Here is a 24,676-nt window from a genome sequence, read left to right on the forward strand (position 1 = left end):
TCCCACCAGAAGGAAACCCTGTGCCCATGAAATATTCATTTCCCTTCCTCCCTCCCCCAACCGCTGGCAGGCACGAATCCTCTTCTTGTCTCTGTGATATTCCTGTTCTGGACCTTTCACAGACCAGGGATTGTACAACATTTGGCCTCTAGGATCTGGCTCCGTCCTTCACTTTTGAACCCAACACATCTCCTTCTCCCTATCCAGCCAAGAATCCCCATGACTGGCCACCCAGACCAAAGGCTGCACAAGAAGAGGGACCCTCAGGGTGAGGATGCGGGTGAGGGGAGGGCCCCGGCCTGGCTCTCAGGACGAGTTACAGGCACCAAGCTCCTTCCCACGATGGACACCAGATTGTTCCTTCTGCCTGGACACCTGTGTCCTTCCTGGCTGTCCTGACAATTCCTGCTTTGTTAGCTCACCAGGGACTCCTCCCTGGCCATTCTCTCCCCAACTTCCGTGTTTCATCTTACTCAGTGAACTTTTTATCTATTTATATCCTATGGTCCTTCATAGAGTAAGAACTCTAAGGGGGCAGTAACTTTATTTTGACCACATTGGGTCTCCCCAGTGGTATCTAAAATATGCCTGACACCAAGAAGGGCTCAGGAATGACCAAATGAATGACCAGGACCATGTGGCAGCAGGATGTGCTCTGTGGACCTCCCTTTTAAGAAAGAATTCACTTTATACCATATGTTTTCACTCTTATGTGGATCCTGAGAAACTTAACAGAAGACCATGGGGGAGGGGAAGGAAAAAAAAAAAAGAGAGGGAGGGAGCCAAACCATAAGAGACTCTTAAAAACTGAGAATAAACTGAGGGCTGATGGGGGGGTGGGAGGGAGGGGAAAGTGGGTGATGGGCATTGAGGAGGGCACCTGTTGGGATGAGCACTGGGTGTTGTATGAAAACAATTTGACAATAAATTTCTTATTAAAATAAATAAATAAATAAGAAATAACCCAGGTCAAAAAAAGAAAAGAAAAGAAAAGAAAAGAAAAGAAAAGAAAAGAAAAGAAAAGAAAAGAAAAGAAAAGACTCACTTTATAGCAGGCTTTCAACAACAGCCAAACCATGGAAAGAGCCCAAATGTCCATCAACTGATGAATGGGTAAAGAAGATGTGGTTTTTCTATACAATGGAATACTACTTGGCAATGGGAAAGAATGAAATCCTTCCATTTGCAGCAATGTGGATGGAACTGGAGGGTCTTATGCTGAGTGAAATATGTCAGTCAGAGAAAGACAGATACGATAGGTTTTTACTCACATGTGGAACCTGAGAAACTTACCAGAAAACCATGGGGGAAGGGAAGGGGAAAAATAGTTTCAAACAGGGAGGGAGGCAAACTCATAAGAGACTCTTAAACACAGAGAACAAACAGAGTTGATGGGAGGGGGTGGAAGGAGAAAGGGGAAAATGGGTGATGGGCATTGAGGAGGGCACTTGTTGGGATGAGCACTGGGTATTGTACGTAAAGCGATGAATCATGGGAATCTACTCTGGAAACCAAGAGCATGCTATACACACTGTATGTTAGCCAGCTTGACAATAAATTATATGAAAGAAGGAAGAGAGAGAGAGAGAGAGAGAGAGGGAAGGAAGGAAGGAAGGAAGGAAGGAAGGAAGGAAGGAAGGAAGGAAGGAAGGAAGGAAGGAAAGAAGGAAGGAAGGAAGAAAAAAAAACCAACTCACTGTTCAGCTGCAGGGGTACAGGGAGCCAAGAGCCTCCAGCTGTTAGCACCTCAGGGGCTGTTAGCACCTCAAGCCAAAGACGGAGCACAGGGCCTGGCCACTGGGGGTCTCTGCTTGCTTCCTCCCTTTCCTCCCTCCTCTTTGTTAACCACCCCACCCCCAAACCTCTTGCATTCCTAACTATGTCTTAAGGTCTGTATCTACTGTTCCTTGAACCTGTACTAAGAACTAACTCCAGTGTGTTTTGTGGGTTCTGCGTAAAAGCAAATGCCCAATCAAGGGGGGCTCCCAGGCCCCCGTTCTGATCACCCGGTGGCACCTGGATCCGTCCACAGGTCTCAGGCGGGACCAGCCAACCAGCCAACCAGTGAGACTGTCACATTGCTTCCCTCCAAGGTGAGGGATGTGGGCCCAGGGCCCAGGTTTGAAATCGAGACCCAGCGAGGCTTGGAAACAGGGTTCTGACCCAGCACTCTCCCTGAGGTCTTACTGATGCCCTGGATTCTGTAGGTCAGAATTCAAACTCGCCATCTGACCCCAACACCTGCTCCTTCTGGGCCCTCCTCTGTGGCTTTTCCACCTCTGCATAAGCCAGAAGCTGAGGAGCCGTGAGGCTCTCAACAGGAGGGGACCCTGAGCTCTGGCAGATGAGACAGATTCTCCAGGGCTTGGAGGCAGATGCACAGCCTGGGCAGAGGTGGGAGACAGCTGGGCTCACTGAGAGAAAAGCAAACAGTTCTGAGATGCTGAAGGGAGGGGCATACAGGGGACAAGCCCCCCCACCCCCCACCCCCCACCACAGATCAGCCAAGGAGCCTGACTCTGGGGGCAATGCCCCTGAGATGTCCCTGTTCCAATCCCCAAAACCTGTGACTGTGTCACCTGACTTGGCAGAGGGGGACTTGGCAGATGTGATCGAGTTAAGGATCTCAAGACAGAGAGTATTCTGAATGATCCAGGTGACCCAATGGAATCACGAGGTTCTAAAGAGGAAGGCTGGAGGGTCAGAGTCAGAGAAGGGGAGGTAAGGACGGAGAGACACATCTTGAGCTGGAGGAAGGGGCTACAAGACAAGAAATGGGGTGAAAACGGTAAGGAAATGGTCTCCCCTAGAGCCTCAGAAGGAACTAGACCTGCTGATCCCTTGATTTTAGCCCTGTGATACTCATTTCAGATTGCTGATCTCCTGAACTAAGATAAAATAAATGTGGGTTGTTTTAAGCCACTCGGTTGGGGTAATTTGTTACAGCATCCATAGGAAACTCCTACCAACAGGTTCTGAGCTGGGGAGGGGCCCGGTCACTGTGCGTGTTTTAGGCAGTTCACCCAAAGCTGGTGAGGAGGGCTGAGGCTGGTGACGCCCCCCTGCCTGCCTCCTCCTACGTCCTGAGTCCTGCCTGAACTTAGCCTTCCTTCCAGGGCACTTCTTCAAAAGTCAAGCCTGAGAACCACTAGCCTCGGCACGTCCACCACCCTCCTATGGGGACACGGCTCACTGGGGACTGAATGGGTGTTCCTCTGCCCCGGCCTGAGCTCCTGACTCAGTGCAAGCACCTGGAGGGCACAGGCTGGCCAGATGCCCTTCAGTGGCCCCCAGCTGGCAAAGAGCTGAGTAAATGGCAGGGCACACTGGACAGTGATATGAACAGACTAATGCATCTGGGGCCAGGCTGGAGGGGCATACAGGGGAGGGGCAGGGCTCACGCTGGCTCATTTAGGTTTAGATACTGAGTCCGTTTTGGATTAGAATGTTCTTTTGAGTAAATAAATGAGTGATAAGAGCAATCTGGTCAAAAGATCTGGCCACAGGCGGGTTTCGAACCAGCTTCTAAAAGTAGTTAGACTTTGTTGTCCCCAAGCAGAACAAAGCAGTTGAGGTGTCCTTTGATTCAGTCCTACTTTGCTGCGTGGGTCTCAAGAATGACTGAGCCATGGGGAGGGAAGCCCTGCCCTCTGGGTGACAGCCCAGGGGAGGTAGGTGGAGACGGGCCCTGTCTAGTGCCTGAGTGGAGATAAGGGCTCCCCCACCTTCCGGCAAGCGGCTCTCACCTGCTCGTTGGTGCAATGCCTCACTGGGTTTTTGCCAGCTGAAAGGAGACGGTGCAGGCCTGGCAAGAACTCAGGGCTCATTAAATATTAGCCACCGTGGTTATTACCCTGCCCGGTGACCCCTGAAGCTTAGCCTGAGTGCCCTCCCAACAGCAGCCACTGCTGGGGGGTTGAGGCTTGTCCAGGGGGAGCCGGACCCATGCCGGGGGAATGCAGGGCTCAGATGGTGTCCTGACCTCCTGGGCCAGCGCAGGGACCTGTAGTGTGTTGAATGGTGGTCCCCAAAGAGATACGCTCCCCAGAACCTAGGAATGTAACCTTATTCGGAGAAAGGGTCTTTGCAGATGTAATTAAGGATCTCGACATGAGCTCATCCCAGGTTAAGGTGGGCCCTAAACCCGATGACAAATGTCCTTCCAGGAGAAAAGGAGAAAACACAGGGATTAGGCCACAAGAAGACGGAGGCAGATGCTGGAGGGACACGGCCATGAGCCAAGTTACGTATGGAGCCACTAGGAGCTGGAAGACGCAGGTAGAAGCCTCCCCGGAGCCCTGTTGTGGCCATTTGTTGCATGTGTCCCAGGACACTAACGCGGGCTCTTCTTTGCCCAGCATTCCCAATAAAACAGTCCCATTTCCTTTTCTTGCATACCTGGTATTTAGTCCTCAAGTCAATGGGGACAAAGCAGGGTGAGGAAGAATACCATGGGCAGAATTTAACCCTCCAGCCACTTTGGGACTCCAGGGTTCCTCTGCAATGGAGAAGTGTATGGCTCTTCCGGAAGGAGAAAACCCTGAAGAGTGGTGCAGAGGAGGTACCCCTTCTAGCACTGCCGGCCCATGGCTGGAGCTGAGGCCTGGAGCCCCAGGTAGGAGCCAGCTGGAGCAGGGGCTGTGATGCTGCAGCAATCAGAGTGACTGATCCATGTGTCCCCACCTAACCCAATCCTCACCTACCTGGGACATTAGGACACAGGCCTCCAGTGTCTATGCATATCTCTTCATCATGCCCAACCCCTTCCCAGTCTCCATACCGCAGGGAGACTCACCTTCCTGACTCCCAATCGTGCCTGGCTTCTCCCCACCGCGGGCCTTTGCACCTGCTATTCCCCCCCACCTGGACCACTTTCTTCCCACCCGACCCCTTCATCCAGCTTACCCTATTCCCTCATCAGATGCCTCTCCTTGGACTGGCATTCTCCTCACAACCCTCCCATCCCCAGCCCAGCATCCTTCTTGGGGAGGCCATCTGGCACCCCTCCCTAGGCCAGCATCCTTTGTCACCAGGGCGCTCCCCTCTGGTCAGCTATTCATTGCTATTGCTAACAATGGATCTTCCCCTTCAGGTTATTTGCTTACATTCTGTTTCTCCCACTCATGTGGAGACCCCGAGCAGCCCATCTTTCTTTGCTCCCCACTGCCTCTCCGGTGACCGGTGCAGCACCTGGCATATAGCAGGGCTCCGTTTTTTCAAGTAGCTGTGTGAAGGCCTCCTGCCACTTGAAGATCCCCAAGTCAGGGATGGGGCCAGCTCTGAGCCCCACCTGCACCTCCTCATGCTGCCCAGCAAAGCCAGGACATTGAGGGTGGGGGCTCCCCGGAAGGCCTGATACCCCTCACCTGCCAGCTCCTTCTCCACGCCCGTCGAAGGCCGTGCCCCATCCTGGTTGATCATTCGGCCCTTGTACAGGATCCCGTCCACTCCCAGAATGTCCACCTCGGCCTGTTAGATGGCCCGGGCCCCAGATCAGGGAGAGTCCTTGCCTGCCTCTCCAGGACACACAGAGGCCAGGCAGAGCACGGCCTCCCCCGGGGGGTCACCCATGCCCAGGGATTCTGCCGCACTCACTGTGTCATAGTCCAACACCTCAGGGTCCCCGTAGGGGTAGAATGTTGACAAGTCATAGGACTTGAACTTGAGGTTAGCATCATTGCCGGGGCCGTCGCCCCAGTCCTGCTGGGGTCCCAGCGCATCCAGACTCCTGTCCTGGTCTTCAAGATCCTGAAGCTGCTGTAGCTGCTGGTGTTCCCTGGGGTAGGACAGGTAGGACAGCAGCTGCTGGGAGACCCCTCTGCCCCAGAGGAGCAGCAGGGTGGGCCCAAGGGCCTGACCAATAGCAAGACAAGATTGGAATTTCTTCCAGCTTGAGTTTGAGGGGCCACTATGGGCTGGCGAGTGGATATGGACAGGCACAGTTGGGGCAGACGGGAAAAATCGAGTCCTGTGCTCCCCCAGATCCCACCTACCCCTGGGACCCCAGTCTGGCCTGCCAATGGAAGGCTTTGAACCTTTGATCTCAAGAAGGAATCAGGCACGGGAAGGTGGGGGGTGTCAGGCACAGGCCCCCCCCCCATGGCCCTCCCCTTTACATGGCTGTGATAGTTGTTCAGCCATCATTTCCCCACCTGGGCAGGTGGCTAAGTTATCTGAGCCTCAGTTTCTTCAACTATGAAGTGGGGTGATGACAGAATACACCTCAAAGGGAAGGCTTGAGGATTCACTGAGGTCAGGTATGCCCAAGCGCTCAGTGCAGTGCCCGCCTGGCCACACCAAGCCTGAGGCCACGGTCCTCGCTTATTTCCTCCAGCTGGAAGCAGGCACCTCAATTCTAGCTCATAAGAGTCATGAGACTTAAATGAGAACCCTTCCCCAGTCGTCTCGGCCCGTAATAGATGCCCAGTAAATAAGCCCATCCCTCTCTGCGATTCTCTCCCAGGCCATCTGCTGCCCCAGCCACGGCTGTCCCAAAACAGCTCCCTTGCAGATGGCTGACAATGCCCTGGGACCACCTTTGGATCCCAGGACTGGAGCTGACGTGTCTGCAGGGCTCCCGGGCCCCTGAGGACCCCCTCTATGGGACAGACCCCCAGCCCGCTCACCTCATCCGTTGCCGCTGCAGGTACTCATAGCTGTTGGCACTGGCGGGGCGCAGCCGCGAGAGGAGGTGGGCTTTGCGGATGGTGATGAGTTGCCTGTTGGGGACAAGAGTTAAGTGGGAGGTACAAGTGGCCAGCAGATGGCCCCGGGCTCCCTCCTTCAGGAAGCCCTCCCTTAAACCCAGCCGTCAAGTTTATTTATTGATTTTGAGAGAGAGAGAGAGAGCGAGAGAGCGTGAGCATGTATAAACAGGGGAGGGGCAGAGAGTGAGGGAGACAGAGGATCTCACACGGGCTCCATGATGTCAACGCAGAGCCTGACGCAGGGCTTGAACCTACAAACTGTGAGATCGTGACCTGAGCTGAGACCAAGAGCCGGATGCTTTACCGCCCTGAGCCACCCAGGCACCTCAAATCCAGCCTACTTTCTAGAGACATCTGCAGCATGGGGCCACTGCACAAGGGCTCTGAAGAGCCCCAGTGATCTTTGAGATGTCATAAAGAACAACTGTTCTGATTATAAAACTAAAAACCAGAATAGGTAAATCCTTGAAACAGAGAAGTTGGTGGAAGTGCTCTGTTGCCAGCCGGAGTGGCGGTTACACAATATTGTCAATACACTAAATGCCACTGGCCTGTTCTATCTAAAATGATTGATTTGTGCTATGTGTATTTTACCTAAACAACAACAAAAATGAAAACAAAGTAAAATATCAGCTTTCTGGGCAGCGGGAACTGTTCTACACTTTGATCTGAGAGATGGTTATAAAGGTGTATTCACACATACAAATTCACCAAGTTGCACCAAAAACATTCATATACTTTACCATATTATTTAAGCCACAATAACATCTTATATTTTATAAGGTATCTTTAAAAAAAATCTTAAAAAAATTTTTTTTAATGTTTTATTTTTGAGAAATTGAGAGAGAGAGAGAGAGAGAGAGAGAGAGAGACAGAGGCGAGTGGGGGAGGGGCAGAGAGAGAGGGACACAGAAACCGGAGCAGGCTCCAGGTTCTGAGCTGTCAGCACAGAGCCCGACGCGGGGCTCAAACTCATGGATTGTGAGATCATGACCCGAGCCGAAGTCGGATGCCTAACCAACTGAGCCACCCAGGTGCCCCTAAGGTATCTTTTTATTTTTTTTTAAATTTTTATTTATTTATTTATTTTTTGCGTTTATTTATTTTTGAGACAGAGAGAGACAGAGCATGAACGGGGGAGGGTCAGAGAGAGAGGGAGACACAGAATCTGAAACAGGCTCCAGGCTCTGAGCTGTCAGCACAGAGCCCGATGCGGGGCTCGAACTCACGGACTGAGAGATCATGACCTGAGCCGAAGTCGGCCACCCAACCAACTGAGCCACCCAGGCGCCCCCTAAGGTATCTTTTTAAAGAAATGTTTATTTATTTAAATAGAGAGAGAATGGGAGTGGGGGAGGAGCAGAGAGAAACAGAGAGGGAGAGAGAGAATTCCAAGCAGGCTCCACAGTGTCAGCCCAACACGGGGCTTGATCCCACAAACCATGAGATCATGACCTGAGCCAAAGTTGGATGCTTAGCCAACTGAGTCATCCAGACGCCCCCTGAATTGTTCACTTGAAGATGGTTTATGTTATGTGAATCTCACCTCAATAAACAAAAGTTTTAGACTCTAAAAATACATGCAACGAAGTCCCACAAAGTTCAGCTTTTCCCCACTTTCCTTCCATCCTTTTGCTTTTGGAGCTGACCTTGACCCTGGCACACACGGGACACCAGGCAGGGCTGGCAAAGGAGGGGATGCCGGTGCTCCTGCCCAGGACAGGGAGCAAAGGACATGATGTGTACGGAATGGTGTATAGGGCCGGATGAACATCTAAATCATGTACCTACAACCCCCCCAGGGCAGGTAGGGCTGGGCGATTCTGGAGAATCCAGAAGAGAGGGGTTGGGCACAGACGCCCCCTGGTGGCGGTACTCACGGGCCAGTCATCATCTCCACGGGCCGGTCACAGGAGATGCATTTCACCGGCTCAAACAGTTTCCTGGAAGACAGCCGGCCATCAGCTGCTGCCCCGTGGGGAAGGCCTGTCTGTACCGCAGGGTCAGGACTTCCCTCCACACCCCACTCCCGCTGGCCTGGCCCAGCTCAAGTCTGCCCTGCTGGCCCCTGCAGATCCCCACCTGTGGCCACCTGCAGCAGTGGGGGACAAAGTGTGTGCAGCTTATGTGTCTGGCCCAAACATAATGGAGGTCTTTAAAACCAGGGTCCTTCTGGAAAGCTGCCCTTCACAGGGGATATTTGGAAGGATGAGGGGTCATCTTAGGACAGGAGACTGCCCCCCCAACATTGATTTCCTCTGCCTAGGACTCTCTCTAGATGGGGTGGGGGAAATGGTGACAGGCTCCAGTCCCAGATCCACCCAGGCTCCCTGTGAGGCCCTGCATGGCCCCTACCGTCCGTGAGCTTCAGTTTCCTCATTCACAGCAAAAGGGCTTTGGAGCAGATACATTCCTGGAGCCCCTCCGCCAGCCAAGACCAGAGATGCCCCCCTCGGGGGTGCCCTCAGCCCCATCCCACCCTCAACCCCCAAGCTGGGAAGCCCCACTCCTTCTCCCTGGGTCCACAGGTCTGGAATCCTTCCTTCCAGAATCTGCTGGGATACCCATCTCATTTCCTCTCTGGAGAGAGGGTATTGTCCCCAGCCTCTGGGAGGTGCACCCCCACCCAGGAGGGGCTCACTTCCTAAAGCCAGCAGCACTGTCAGGGTCAAATCGGAGGCCTTCAATCAGCAGCTTCCTGACTATTTTCCAGACCTCATCCACGTCTTTCTTCAGGTCATCCAAATCACTGTGGGCCAGCTGCACACAGCCAAAGGGAAGAAAAGAGGGTTTAGTCAACTAATTCACACCCCACCTTGCTCAAGAAAAGGATCTGCAGCAAAGTTACCCAATGTTGGGTAACAAGATTAAACAGCAAAAGCGAGGGGGTCAAGCAAAGGGGACACGATCAAGCTTAGGTTACGGTTCATACCCCTAACGCACACTGTTGCCGGAATGGAGCCGCAAAGTGAGCTCCCCAGTAGCCAAGGCAAAGAAATACTGCCAGTTACTGCCTCCAAAAGATAAAATCAACACTACTGCTCAACTGAGGCCCTCAGGCCCAAGACACATTTCTCCCAGCGGTCCCCAGGCCTGAGATTCACACATGCGACACATATTCACTGAGTATGAAGTATACTTACAACGGACCATGAGTGCAACCAGTTCTGGAACATCCTAATTACTCCCCAAAGAAACCCTGTACCCATTAGCGATGGCCCCTCGTTTCCCCCCAAACCCTCAGGTGTAGGCAACCACTGATCCCGTTCATGGCTGTGGATTTGCCTGTTTAGGATACTTCACATAAATAGAGTCACATCCTCTGTTGCCTTTGGTGTTTGGCTTTCACTCAGCACCATGTTTTCAAGGTTCATGGGTTATACCATGAATCAGGGCTTCATTTCTTTTTATGGCTGAATAATATCTCATTGTACCCACTGTACAGAGAGACCACAATTTGTTTATCCATTCACCCGCTGGCTATTATGAGTAATGCTTCTTTGAACATTTCTGTATGAGCTTTTGCGTGGACCTGTTTTCATTTCTGTTGGCTACAGGGGTTGGAAGTGCTGGGTTGTATAGGACTCGATATCTAACTTTCTGAGAAATTGCCAGACTGCTTTCCACGGGGGGACTTTTGAATTTTTAAGGTGTTCGTTCCAGGGGCAGCTGACTGGCTGGCTCAGTCGGTAGAGCGTCCGACCCTTGACTTCAGCTCAGGTCATGATCTCACAGTTTGAGTTCTAGCTCCACGTCAGGCTCTGCGTTGACAGTGTGAAACCACTTGGGATCCTTTCTCTCTCTCTCTCTCTCTCTCTCTCTCTCTCTCTCTCTCTGCCCCTTCCCTGCTCACATGCTCACACACTCTCTCTGTCTCAAAATAAACTTTCTGAAAAAAGATTTAAAAACTTGTACGTGTATGTTCACAGAAGCATTATTCATTATAGTCAAAGGTAGAGACAACCCGAGTGTCCATCAACAGATGAATGAATAAACAGAATGTGGTCTATCCGGCTGATGGAATATTGTTCAACCATGATAAAGAATGGGGAGTCTGATCCATAAATGAACCTTGAAACCATGATGCTAAGGTCAAGAAGCCAGTCACAAAAGGTCACAGGATGTATGATTCCACTTACATGAAATGTCCAGAATAGGCAAAGCCACAGAGACGGAAAGTAGCCCAGGGGTTGGCAGGGACTGGGGGCAGGGCGGGCTGGAAAGTGTCTGTATAAATGGGCACAGGCTTCTTTGTGGGGGATGGAAATATCTTAAATAGGGGAGGTGTTTGCACAACACTATAAATGTACTGAATGCCATGGATTTAGTCACTTCAAATGGTTAATTTTAGGTTGTGTGAGTTCTGTCACAATTAAAAATACAGGAAGAAAAGAAAAAGCACTTAAAACAAAAATTTATAAAGCTTTCTATTAGGAAGAAATTGAAACACCCAGAAAAGTGAAAAGACCAGAATCATTAACCCCCATACACCCACCATCCGGAGTCCATCATTCTTAACAGATTGCTACATCTGCCTTACTCTTTCGATGGGCTATCTTTTGAAAACTTACAAAGACCATGACACCTCACTCATGAATACTGTCGTACTCGTGAGGACATTTTCCTACGTGATACCCAATGCATGAACAGTAATTCCTGACTGTTCTCATTGCCAGCCCTTTTGTAGACTTGGCTCAATTGAACCAGGACACAAGCCAGGACTCCTCATGGACTGCACTGGGTTGTTTTGTCTCTGGAGACACTTTTCATCTAGAACAGTCTCTCTGTCTCCACTTTTTTTCCCACCCTATCATTGAATTACTGAAGAAAAATAGGTCAGTTGTTCTGTAGATGACTATAGTTCCTCTGGCTGCAATTCTACGTTGATTTGTGTGATTTTTAAGACAAATGTGTTTCCAGGGGCGCCTGGGTGGCTCAGTCGGTTAAGCGTCCGACTTTGGCTCTGGTCATGATCTCACGGTCCGTGAGTTCAAGCCCTGTGTCAGGCTCTGTGCTGTCAGCCTGGAACCCGGAGCCTGCTTCGGATTCTTTGTCTGTCTGTCTGTCTGTCTGTCTCTCTCTCTCTCTCTTTCTGCCACTGCCCTGTTCGCGCTCTCTCTCAAAAATAAATAAACATTTGGAAAAAAAAGAAAGACAAGGGCATCTCCATGAGAAACACATCCCATATCTGTTTTGATTGTTGTTATATCCCCAGTGACGAGCGTCATACGTGCCCAGCGCATAGCTGATGAATGAACATATCCTTGTTTTGTAGATGAGAAATCTGAGGCTCAGCGAGGTCGTAGCACTCGGGGCACGCTGCTGCTCAGAGGGGCTGCCTGATTCCGAGCCCACGCTCTCCTGGCCATACCAGCAGCCCCTGCTGCAGGAACCACACAGAAGTATAACTGTTGGTCTGACTGTGCCTGTCTCTCTACTGGATGGTACAAATCAAGGCATGTGACTCGTTAGCAACATTTATCACAGGTGGTCAGTAAAGGATGCATGGATAAATAAATTATCAGCAGACACCCCGCCCCATCCCACCCTGCCCCCTTGCTTGCCCAGGCATGAGAGTTATGGCAGTCAGTCTCCAAGATCCTCCCTGCTCACACCCTTTCACACGGGGTAGGGCTGGCCCGTGGAACGAGGCTACTACAGAGATGATGCGCCGTGGCTAAGTCATAGAAGCTGACGGAGCTTCCATTGCGCTCTCCTGGGCCACCTGCCCTGGGGACGTTGGCTGCCACTCTGTGAGAAGTCCGTGTGGTGAGGGAGTGAGGTGTCTCGCCAACGGCATCTTGACTGCAGCCTCACGGGAGACCCCGAGTCACTCAATTAAGCCGCTCCCCAATTCCCGAGCCTCGGCAACTGTAGAGCATTTGTCGTTTCAAGCTGTCACATTTCAGGGTCACTTGTTACACAGCAGGAGACGACTGCTGGGGGGTACTCACCTTGGTGCTCAGGTCCTTGCTCAGCTTTTCCTCAGCCTTCTTCCAGTCATTCTCGTGGGTCACGACCCTGAAGAGCATGCTCTGAATCATCTCGTTCAGCTCCATGGCCACCGTCTCCAGGTCAGCTCGGCTCGCCTTGCCTGCCAGGGTGCTCCTGTCGGCTTTCTGGGGACAGAGGGGACTCAGAGCGGCGGTGATGCTGGGGTGGCAGAAGGAGGAAGCTGGAGGGGGGCGGGATCAGACCACTCCGGTCCGTGTTTTCGAGTTTGGGACCCTGAACGCCTGGCCTTGGCTGAAATTCAACCTCGGGGTCTAATTGGCTCAGACACAGCTATCAGGTGTAAGCCAAGGTCTTCCCGTGATGGAGAAGATGCTGCCTGATTTTTAAGCGCAAGTAACAAACTGTCATTCACCCTGAGTCACTGAAAATAGGAGTTGATGGGACAACTTTGGGGAAGCTTCCCCAGCCCTTCTATACGATACAGGTGGAAGGAACCTGGGAGGCTCTCTGCCTGGTCTTGTCTTGTCTAGATGACCCCGATGCCCTGGGTGGGAGAGCTGGGCTCAGGATGCAGGGGCGGGAGGGGAGAGGAGTCTCTGATCACTCACCTCTTTCAACTCCTGCTCCATCACACTTTTGTCCACCTTGTGCATTTCGAGGTTTTTAATTTGAGCATGGACAATCTAAAAAAAATTTTTTTTACATTTATTTATTTTTGAGACGAAGAGACAGAGCACAGTGGGGGGGGGGGCAGAGAGAGAAGGAGACACAGAATCAAAGCAGGCTCCAGGCTCTGAGCCGTCAGCACAGAGCCTGACATGGGGCTCAAACTCATGAACTGTGAGATCTTGACCTGAGCCAAAGTTGGATCCTTAACCAACTGAGCCATCGGGGTGCCCTGAACCTAATTCTAATAAATGCCAAGTTCCACCATGTCCACCTTCCCCAAAGATGGGTCCCAAAGTCTAGAATGGGAAATGCAGGTGTGGAAGGAAGGTCCTGTTTTGGCCTCAAGTCATTGCTTCCTCTAACCCCACATCAGCAGGGATCCCTGACCTTTTGGAGTCATCAGGCCTGATGTTAATATTTAGATCTCCACTTGGCTCTTTCTAATTAAAATCTGGGAATAAAGAGGAGTGATTAGCTGGGACCTTCTAACTTCTACTGCTAGGATCACCTGTGTACTGAGTTGATTAATGTTCTCCCCAAAATTCGTGCCTACCCAGAACCCGTGAACGTGGCCTTGTTTGGAAATAGGGTCTTTGCAGATGTAATTGGTTAAGATGAGGTGATATCTGGGGCGCCTGGGTGGCTCCGGTGGTTGAGCGTCCGACTTCAGCTCAGGTCGTGATCTCACTGCTTGTGAGTTCAAGCCCCCATCAGGCTCTGTGCTGACAGCTCCGAACCTGGAGCCTGCTTCAGATTCTGTGTCTCCCTCCCTCTCGGCCCCTCCCGTGCTCACACTCTGTCTCTCTTTCTCTCTCAAAGATAAAATAATAAAACATTAAAAAAAAAAAAGATGAGATGATACTGGATCAGGGCAGGCCCTAAATCCATTGACTGGTGTCCTTATAAAGACGTGACGTGAAGACAGACACCTAGAGGGAACAGGCCATGTGACGACAGAGGCAGAGACTGGAGTGATGTGGCTACAAGACAAGGAACCCCTGGAGCCACCAGAAACTGGTCGAGGCAAGGATCCTCAGTCTGAGCAAGGCCCTGCCAACACCTTGCATTCTGGCTTTTGGCCTCCAGGGCTGTGACAGAATGCGTACCTAGTGTTTCAAGCTACCCAGTTTGCGATCATTTGTTACAGCAGCCACAGAAAACGAATACACCCAGTAAGTGGTATACTCACTGGCCGTCTTTTCGGTCTCCTCCTGCACCGAGCCACAACTCAGAATATGATGGTCTCTTCCAGGAGTGGTTCTGGAATGCAGCCTCTGGCTTATAAAAGACACTCATCCACTTGCAAAAGGCAAGTCACGTTTTCTACAAAGCCCGTGAGAAAGAGTTCTGCCCCCACTTATGTTCTCGCTTGGTTCTCAGTGGAAAACTCTCGGAGAGATGCACAGCAAGGGGATGGAAACATCTCCCTCCTGCTTGCGTGGTGGCGGTGTGGCTGCATGAACAGGCAGACGTGGACTGAGCTCTTAGACTTAAGACGTGGGCATTTTGGGGCGCCCGGGTGGCTCAGTCGGTTAAGCGTCCGACTTTGGCTCAAGCCATGATCTCCTGGTTCAGGAGTTCAAGCCCCACATGGGGCTCTGCACCAGTGGTGTGGAGCCTGCTTGGGATTCTCTCTCCCCCTCTCTGCCACCTCCCCCATTCGTGCTTACTCTCCCTAAATAAACAAGCAAATAAATAAATAACAACTTAAAAAAAAAAAAGGAAATATTTAGCGAAGCATGTGTTGTATACTAAGTCTGCTCCGGGTCTTTCCAGGGTTAACTTTTATAAGCAACTAATTCCTGTTGGCACAGGGGCTGGAAGGACAAAGGCTGCCTTGTTCCATTTGGCACTGTTTGGTCAGGCCTTGTCCTCTGGAGTTTCCCTCAAGTGACAGCTACTTGGAGGCAGACACTGTGCACAGGGCAGGGCAGGGTGCTGGCCACTCAGCAGACGTGCTGAACGGACAAGCTCCGGTCTCCATCAATATGTCCACAGGGCGTGGCGGCCCAGCCTCGCAGGAGGGCAGTGATAAGTAAGGGTCCAGAGTTGGCAGGAGATGAAGTCGTTCCTGACCTCGGTATTCGCAAAGGTCTGAGCCTGCAACCCCAGATACCCACAGCCCTCACCCGGGCTAGGAACTGGCTCCCTTTCCAGAAGTTCTTTTCCCCACCAAGTTGCCCTGTGTGTGTCCTAGCCTGGAACCTGCATGGGGGCGGGGGGGGGGGAGATGTGCCTTTTTCTTGTGCCCCCTACATCCTAGTGCACCCCACCAATAGCCCCCTGACTTGGATCAGAAGCCCCCATGGAAATTATATTGGGTGGTTCTGTTTGGGGTTTTGTCTCTTTCATTCTGGGGGAAGGTCCTGTCTTCCTGCTGGGAAGGACTTTGGGCCCTCCTCCAAAGCCTGGGGACACCTTGGAGACAAGGCACAGATGGGACTGGCCCTGAGGACCTTGGGGCCAGGGTCATCAGGCCAGTTGAGTCAGACCCTCCAGGCCCATGGGAGAGGGTGTCCAAGGGGGCCCCTACTAGGTGCTTGGTGTCTGTATGCACAATTGTCATGTCAGTAAGCCTGCCATTCTGGGAAGACCCACCGGTGCTGAGCTGGGTTAGGGGAAATGTTATGAACCTAACAGTTGGTGCAAGAAATGTCCTCACTCATTCGCTGATGTCTTCAGCACATGTTGAGTGTTGGCTGTGCTCCAGGCACCTTTCTGGGGGCGGGTGACCCAGGGGTCAACAACACAGATGTTGCCCAGGCCCTCTTGCTTATATGTTTGGGGGCGGAGGTGAGGGGGGGCCCAGATTTGTTGGTTTCAATTGAAGTGTAATTAATGCAAGATGAAATGCCAGTGCAGGGTCCCTGGTTCCCCTGCCTTGGGTGTAGCTGTGAACCCTTGAAAGGAGGGTCCAAACGTCCTAGTATGGAATCCTCCCCTACCTGCCCACCCAAACCCCCAGACTTGGGGTGCCTGGGTGGCTCAGTCAGTTGAGAATCTGACTTTGGCTCAGGTTATGATCTCACAGTCCATGAGTTCCAGCCCTGCATCGGGTTCTTTGCTGTCAGTGCAGAGCCTGCTTCGGATCCTCAGTTCCCCTCTCTCCCTGCCCCTCCCCATCTCTTGTGTGCATGCTCTTTCTCTGTCTCAAAAATAAAAAATAAAATATTTAAGAAAACCAAACAGACCTTCAAGTCACCCAGGCGAGTCTGGAGCTTTTCCACTGCCCTATCCAGCACGAGGTGGTGATCCTTTATTATCTCTATTTGGTGGCCCCAAATTCTTTCAAGTTCCTCCTCCTAAAAGGGGGGAGACACAGTCATGAAGCCCTCGGCATCGAAGGTCACCCTGGCAGGGAAGGGGCTTGAAGAGTGTACCAGGCCAGTGCCGAGAACCCTCGTTGGTGGGGGACCACATAGCCACGACCCACTGGGACTCCTGCACCTGCCAGGTCTGTCTCCTTTGCCCCACTCACTCCCCCAGGCCGCCTTTTAGCTACACAACAAATTCTGGTCCTGGGTCAGCAATTCAGCTGTCAGCCTGCCTCAAGCCACCATCCCCTAGTGTCTTTCTGCCCCAGGGCACTGACCTTCATCCTGGATCTCTGGAGGTTCCCAATCTTTTCCTGCAGTACGTCCACTGTCGTGCCGAGCTTAGAAGAGGCTCCCAGATTAGCTGAGGGCAAAGGAGGGGGTGGCTGTTAGGGGCAGAGATGGGGAAAGACCCTTCATCTAGGGCTCCACTTGCTTCTGCCAGGAGACGACCGAGGTGGCACTGGCCACCAGAAAGATACTGTGAGCCTGGGGCCTTCCAGGTCATTTACCTTTTCTAGTAGTCATTCTTTTCTTTTCTTTTTTTCTTTTTAAGTTTATTTATTCATTGGGAGGGGGAGAGAGAGAGCGTGAACAAGCGGGGGAGGGGCAGAGAGAGAGAGGGAGAGAATCCCAAGCAGGCTCTGTACTGTCAGTGCAAAGCCTGATGTGGGGCTTGAACTCATGAACCATGAGATCATAACTTGAGCCGAAGTCAGAGGCTTAACCAACTGAGCCACCCAGGCGCCCCTGAGTAGCTACAGTCTTTTAAAAAAAATCTTAAAATGGGCACCTGGGTGGCTCAGTTAAGTGTCTGACTTAGGCTCAGGTCATGGTCTCATCGTTTGGGAGTTTGAGCCCTGAATTGGGCTCTGTGCTGATAGTGTAGAGCCTGCTCGGGACTCTGACTCCCTCTTCTCCCTCTCTCTGTCCCTCGTCCACTCTCTTTTTCTCAACATAAATAAACTGTATTTAAAAAAATTTTTTTTAATGTTTATTTTTGAGAGAGAGACAGAGCATGAGCAGGGGAGGGGCAGAGAGAGGGAGACACAGAATCCAAAGCAGGCTCTGAATCGTCAGCACAGAGCCCAACGTGGGGCTCAAACTCATGAACCTGAAGATTATGACCTGAGCTGAAGTTGGATGCTTAACTGACTGAGTCACCCAGGTGCCCCTAAATACATTTTAAAAAAATATTAAAAGGAGCAGATAAAATTAATTTTGATATTTTATTTAACTCAATATATGATATAAAAGTATCATTTGAATATATGATACAAAATTATTGAGATGTTTTACATTCCTGTTTTCATCAAGGTTTCAATATCTGACATGCACTTCACCCTTGGAGTACACCTGCACTTGAACTTGCCCCATCTCAAGTGTCCAACAGCCACAAGTGCCTCCTGGTATTATATTAGACAGCACAGGCCTAGGAAGGCCTTTCTGGAGTTTATTCCAGTCTCAGAAAAGGCCCTGAGCTGGGATTCCTGGCTAGCTCAGTCAACAGATCAAGTCAGACTCTTGATCTCAGGGTTACGAATTCGAGCCCCACATTGGGTATAGAGATTACTTCTTTTTTTTTTTTAATTAAAAAAAATTTAATTTATTTTTGAGAGAGACAGAGACAGACTGCAAGTGGGTTGGGGCAGAGAGAGAGGGAGACACAGAAGCAGAAGCAGGCTCTGAGCTATCAGTACAAAGCCCGACGCAAGGCTCGAACTCACAAACCGTGAGACCATGACCTGAGCTGAAGTCAGACGCTCAACCGACTGAGCCACCCAGGCACCCCAGAGATTACTTTTAAAAAAATCTTCAAATAGGATAGGACAACAGGCCTCACAGTGGGTCCTCTGAGCCAGCAGCATCAGAATCAGATGCTGGGGGCACCTGGGTGGCTCAGTCAGTTAAGCAACCAACTTGGGCTTGGGTCATGATCTCACAATTCCATAAGGGGCTCTCTGCTCTCAGAGCAGAGCCCACTTCGGATCCTCAGTCCCCTCCCTTTCTCTGCCCCTCCCCTGCTTCTTGTGCTGTGCACACAAGTGCTCTCTTTCTCTCTCGCTCGCTCAAAAACAAATAAACATTAAAAAAAATCAGCTGCTGGAATGGGTCAGAAATGCAAATTCTTGGGCCCTGCTCAGACCACTGAGTCAGAAACCCCAGGGGTGGGGCCCAGCAGTCTGTGCTTTAACAAGTCTCCTGGGGATGCTGAGGAGACAAGGTTGAGAAGCAGTAGATGAGGCTACCCTGCCCTCCAGTCCCCTCAGTGAGCCTCTGTCCAGCATGGGCATAAAATGGGAGCACAAATCTGCAGGTACCACTGCCACCCACAAAGCTTCTGTGGTCTTTAAGGACACATTTGTTTGCCTGGCAGTGGCTCCTAATCTCAAACTGACCACTTCATCTGGGGCCTGTTCAGTGCTCTTGGACATTCTGGCTGATCCAGACTTATCAACACATCGTACAGTAGTGCTGTATCACATGGGCTGTCGAAAGGAAGTTTTCCAGAGTAATTGTGATGTGGGATTCTCCTTCTTCGGGGCCAACTTTAGACCCTAACCACCCCTCTCCCCTATGATAAGACCTCACTGTACATTCATGGTAAAAGAATAGACCAATAAGAGGCTAATGCTGAAGCCGAAGGAAAGAATGGCTAACGGTTAATACGGATTTTGCTGGGGGAGCTAAATGAAGGCGATGAGGGACTTCTCGGAGGCCGCTGGGAGGGCCTGAGCCCCTGCCACCTCCCCCGGAGCCAGGCAGAGCCTACCTAGATAAGTCAAGTGCTGCTGAAGGCTGGACGACAGCTGTACAAAATCTTCTTTCAGGGAGTCGTGTCTAATGGGCATCTGGGCTATGTGGCCCATGGAGTACCTGACAGCCTCCTTCTTGTCCTCGGTGGTCACGGCATTCTGGGCAGCCAGCATGGCCTGGGACAAGGCCCTACCGGGGGAGATGCTGGCAGCAGAGTATGGGGGATAGAAGACTTCGCTGTACCCCTGCAAGTCTTCTGCCTTGGTGTCCTCAGCCAAGGACACAGAGGCCAAGGCCCCACGGGAAGATCCTGCGCCCAGGATGTCTGCGAAGACCCCTAGGGGCCCAGATGCAGCCACGGATGTTGCTATGGTGGCCAACTTGGTGGCCGGGGCGTTTTTGATGGCCTTGGTGGCGGCCTCAGCTTGCCGGGCTGCCAATGTGGCGGCCTTTGCGTAGGAGGCGGCGGCGGCAGCCGCAATGGTGGCGGTGGTCTTCAACCGCTGAAGGGCAGATGGGGGAGCCTTGGGGGGTGCTGCTTTGGGGTCCTCAGCCCTGGGGGTCCTGGCCTGAGGAGCTGGCATGTCGTGGGATAAATATTCTTCTTGATTTTCTGAGACAGCCGGCAGCAGATGTACCTGTGCGTGGCTGGACTGTGACCACAGTGGACAGGGCCAAGCGGAGCCAAACTCCGTGGCTGGTGGGGGGGCCCTGAATCCCTGGGACTGTGCAGGCAGGAGGCCTGATGGGTCTGGGCCAAGCTGCAAGGAGCCCGAGACCCCAGAAGGCCAACTGCTAGCTCTGGACCAGCCTCTGGGAAGACGCCAGCCTGCTGGTGGTGTGGGCTGAAACCCTGGGGCAGGTGCAGGCCCAGAGACAGCCTCAGGGGCAAGGGCGGCCCCAGGTCTGAGGGCAGGCCCAGGTGCTAGTGGGAATCCAGGTGTCAGACTAGGCCCCAGCACAGGCCCTGGTGCAGGAGTGGGCTTAGACTGTGGCCTCCGCGTGGGCCCAGGCCCAGGCTCGGGCGCAGACCCAGGCTCGGGCCCAGGCTCAGGCTCGGGCGCAGACCCAGGCTCGGCCCCAGGCTCAGGCTCGGGCGCAGACCCAGGCTCGGGCCCAGGCTCAGGCTCGGGCGCAGACCCAGGCTTGGGCACTTGAGGCTGCCCCGGCCCCTGGGCCCCGGCGAGTAGAACAGCTTGGGCAGATTCCTCCTCCTGTAGCTCCTCCAGGATTTCGTAATGCCAGGCAGATTCCGGTAACCTGGGGCGTTCGGTGACCCCTGAGACCGGGACACGACGAACAGCTTCAGGGTACTCCGTGGTCTGGGGATGATCTGTCTTTGGGGGCTGATCCACAATCTGCAACAGCTCCGAATCATCAAACCGTAGTGAACTGGTTCCTTGTGTTAAAGTTCCCTGTGGACAGGGGTGAGGCTGGCCAGGGCTGCTCCAGGCCAGCTCAGCGGTCCCCCTGCCCGCTCCTGCACCCTCAGCTGCTGCCCCTCCGTTTCCCCCTTCACTCACGGGGCTGAACATGGCTTCATGGAGGCTGCTCCAGAGCACCATGTCCTCAGCTTTGGGGATGGTGAGGATCTTGCTCTGGAGAGAAACCTGGGGGACAGGGTTGGGAATGATGGGCGAGGCCCTCAGGTGGCTCCTTGGTCCATACTTACCTTTCCTGATTGTGTTCTCCTCCTTACCCCTCCCCCCACCCCCCAGCCCCCTGGGCCTGGAGGTCAGGGGACTCAGGAGGGAGGACAGCACCGAGGCCCTCACCACTTTCTTCTGCAGCACACTTATCTTCTGGGTCTGTCCTCTCAGATCCTCCAAGAAAGTATCCATTCTTTCTGGGTGCATCTGTCAAATGAGCCAAGTCTGTGGGCCTGCAGGTTCTGGTCCTGGCCCTGCTTCTCCCACAGCTCAAAGACAAGGACTTAGCTCTAGGTGACAGAATTGGAGAAGGAAGAACAGATCCCAAAGCAAAGTGCTTCCCGGGGAGTGGGAAAGGGGTAGAAGAGGGTTCCCTGGGAAAATAAGTTTGGAAAATGCTGGGCTTAAAAGGATTCAATGGGTTTCTGTACTGCAGAACTTCTCAGAGCCTTTAATGGGCAAAAGTACATTAAGAATCTCCAAGAGGTAGGCTGAGGAGGCATTTATTTTTCTCCACAGATTTGTCAAAGAAACCTTTTTAGTGCTTCGTGATGCCCTTTCTTCTCAGATGGGAGCTATTCGGACTGAGTTTTCACAAGTGCCATGACAATCAAATGTGTACAGTGACCTGTGAGTTGGGAATAATACACTAAACCATGCTGTCTGGGGACAAGTTGTAAAACCTCAGTCACAATACCAGCCTGCAGGAGTGGAGACCTGGCCTCTGAGCCCAGCTCTGACTCACCAGCTGTGACCTCATGCTTCAGGGATGCCGTGTCCTTCCACATCATGGTAAGGAGTTAGTATGCACCCGGATTGATGTCCTTGTGACTCCAAGGGGAGATAGACTGTATGCCTATGCTAGGTTTATTCCACTTTGCAGCGTGGACAGAGCTTTATAGAATAGGAAAAGCTGTAATCTTTCTGCTAAGTTGGTGGAATATAAGCCTGGAGTTACCAAGACTTAGGGAGTACCTGTCTGAGAATGAAGCCAGTCCAGAGGAAAGCATCAGTGACAGATGTTGATGTGGCATGAGCACCTAGATCTGGTTGTACCTGAAGGCAACTCTGGACATTTTAGTAAATGAGACACTACATTCTCTTATTTTGCCTAAGCCAGGATGAACTAGGTTTCTGTAACTTACAAATGGTCTCCTAACACAGCAGAGTGAGGAGCATGGTGGGAGCCACGGACAGTTTAGTGGCACGGGCTAGATGGGAGCCATGAAGAGTTTAGTGGGATGGGCTAAGTGGCTGGTCAATGTCAAACCCCTTCTCCTGCTCTCAGGGCTGTGTTCTTTGATTAAGAACAGGCTCCCTAGATTTACCTTGTCCCCCCCAACCATCTGAGGTCCAAGCAGCATGGCCAGACAGCATGGAGGATGCTAGAGAGGGTCTACCTTTTCAAGTATGTCCTTCAGTTTGTCCATATCCTTTCTGAGAGTTTCAGTGGAGACCTTGAGTGCATAAATGTCAGTGAGCAAATCCTGCAGAATCTTCACGGACTGAAGGGGAAGAAGAGGGGAAAATGTGAAGTTGGGTGTGGCTGGGGGGAAAGGTATGTAAAGTGCAGAAGCTCTTTGGTGATGCCCATGGTCTAAGAAGTCCTCTTGGCTCTACCAAGGCCCAGGCTGGAACATACTCAGAGGCTAGCATATGACACCAAAGTCAACAGTGCTGAGCTCCCAGGTGGTCTGGGTGGGAAGGAGGCAACTCTACATTTCAATGTATTCAGTAACCAGGAGTCCCTCATTAGGAAGCATCTCATGCCCTTTGGTGGGACATCAGCAAGGGAGTTATGATTGGATTTACATTTTAAAAGGGTCCCTCTGGCTGCATGTGTAGATTGGCTCCTGGAGGGTAAGGGAGAAAGCCAGAGGACCAGTGAGGAAACTTCCAGGCAAGAGCTGATGGGAACAGTGAGTGCTGGGATCATAGCTCAGCTCCATCACTCAGTGGGGCTGTTACTGCATCCTTCCAGGTTTTAGGATCCTCAATCATAAAATGAATATAAAAAATATGATGATGAAACAAAAATGTGATGATGTATTTAAAGGGCCCAGTGCATAGTTAGGCATTCAGCTAACAAAAATAACAAACAGCAAAATGGCAGAAATCCTTCTTATCAGTAATTACATTAAATGTAAATGGATTAAACTCCCATTTAAAAGGCAGATATTAGGGGCACCTGGGTGGCTCAGTCAGTTGAGGGTTCAACTTTGGTTCAGGTCATGATCTTGCATTTGTGGGTTCAAGCCCTGCATCGGGCTCTGTGCTGACAGCTCAGAGCCTGGAGTCTGCTTTGGATTCTGTGTCTCCCTCTCTCTCTGCCCCTTTCCTGTTCGCACTCTGTCTCTCAAAAAAAAAACATTAAAAAAAATTAAAGGCAGACATTAGGGGCATCTGGGTGGCTTAGTTGCTTAAGTGCTGACTCTTGGTATCAGCTCAGCCTCTCATGGTAGTGGGATGAGCCCCATGTTAGGCTCTGCACTAACAGAGAGAAGCCTGCTTGGGATTCTCTCTCTCAAAATAAATGAATAAACTTGAAAAAAAAAATAGGGGCACTTGGGCAGTTCAATTGGTTGAGTACCAACTCTTGATTTCTACTCAGGTCATGCTCTCATGCTTTGTGAATTCAAGCCTGCATCAGGATCTGTGCTGACAGTGTGGAGCCTGCTTGGAATTCTCTCTCTCCTTCTCTCTCTCTGCCTCTCCCCTGCTCACCACCTCTCTCTCTCTCTCTCTCTCTCTCTCTCTCAAAAATAAATAAATAAACATAAAAAAGAATAGTTGAGCTTTCAATACCCCATTTTCTTTTTTCTTTTTTTTTTAATTTTTTTTAACGTTTATTTATTTTTGAGACAGAGATAGACAGAGCATGAACGGGGGAGGGTCAGAGAGAGAGGGAGACACAGAATCTGAAACAGGCTCCAGGCTCTGAGCAGTCAACACAGAGCCCGATGTGGGGCTCGAACTCACATATCGCGAGACCTTGACCTGAGCCGAAGTCGGACGCTTAACCAACTGAGCCACCCAGGTGCCCCATCAATACCCCATTTTCAATAATGAATAAAACTAAAGAGGATCAGCAAGGAATTAGATTTGCACAACACTATAAACCAACTAGACATAACAGACACCTATAGGGCACTCCAGTCAACAATGGCAGAATACACATTCTTCCCAAGCATACACAGAACATTCTATAGGAGAGACCATATGCTAGTCCATAACACAAGTGTCAACACATTTTTTAAAGGACTGAAATCATGCAAAATGTGTACTCTGACTGCAATGGATTCAAATACATCAATAATAGAAGAAAGTATTAGAAATTTGCGAATAAATGGAAACCAAACAACACTCTTCTGAATAAGCAATGGGTCAAAGAAGAGATCACCAGGGAAATCAAAATCCAGTTTGAGATGAATTAAAATAAACACAGAACACACTAGAACTTATGGGATGCAGCTGAAGCCAGTCTTCAGACCCTGGAAAAAAGCAACGCAAAAAAACCAGAAGCAAGTAGAAAAAGTGAAGCAATAAAGAGTAAAGTGGGAACTAACGAGATAGAGAATAGAAAAATAAGAGAGGAAATCAATGAAACTAAACGCTGGTTCTTTGA

General features: G+C 51.2%; 1 protein-coding gene across 2 annotated transcripts in view; it reads right to left on the reverse strand.

Moving 5' to 3' along the window:
• CE3H16orf96 (chromosome E3 C16orf96 homolog) overlaps window positions 1–24,676 on the reverse strand; it is a 36,937-nt gene that overhangs the window by 3,072 nt on the left and 9,189 nt on the right. The window contains exons 2-14 of one of the 2 annotated variants that reach the window (XM_042972296.1): window positions 22,452–22,556; window positions 21,178–21,258; window positions 20,926–21,012; window positions 19,419–20,817; window positions 16,924–17,009; window positions 16,523–16,633; window positions 13,271–13,345; window positions 12,662–12,826; window positions 9,349–9,467; window positions 8,588–8,650; window positions 6,627–6,719; window positions 5,596–5,776; window positions 5,367–5,469 (exon numbers count right to left, since the gene is read on the reverse strand). In XM_042972296.1, coding sequence (XP_042828230.1) covers window positions 5,367–5,469; window positions 5,596–5,776; window positions 6,627–6,719; window positions 8,588–8,650; window positions 9,349–9,467; window positions 12,662–12,826; window positions 13,271–13,345; window positions 16,523–16,633; window positions 16,924–17,009; window positions 19,419–20,817; window positions 20,926–21,012; window positions 21,178–21,258; window positions 22,452–22,556 — 2,668 coding nt within the window. The remainder of the gene's footprint in view (window positions 1–5,366; window positions 5,470–5,595; window positions 5,777–6,626; window positions 6,720–8,587; window positions 8,651–9,348; window positions 9,468–12,661; window positions 12,827–13,270; window positions 13,346–16,522; window positions 16,634–16,923; window positions 17,010–19,418; window positions 20,818–20,925; window positions 21,013–21,177; window positions 21,259–22,451; window positions 22,557–24,676) is intronic. The other variant, XM_042972297.1, reaches the window with a different exon arrangement.

The sequence above is a fragment of the Panthera tigris genome, chromosome E3, assembly GCF_018350195.1.
Source record: "Panthera tigris isolate Pti1 chromosome E3, P.tigris_Pti1_mat1.1, whole genome shotgun sequence".
Taxonomy (NCBI): Eukaryota; Metazoa; Chordata; class Mammalia; order Carnivora; family Felidae; genus Panthera; species Panthera tigris.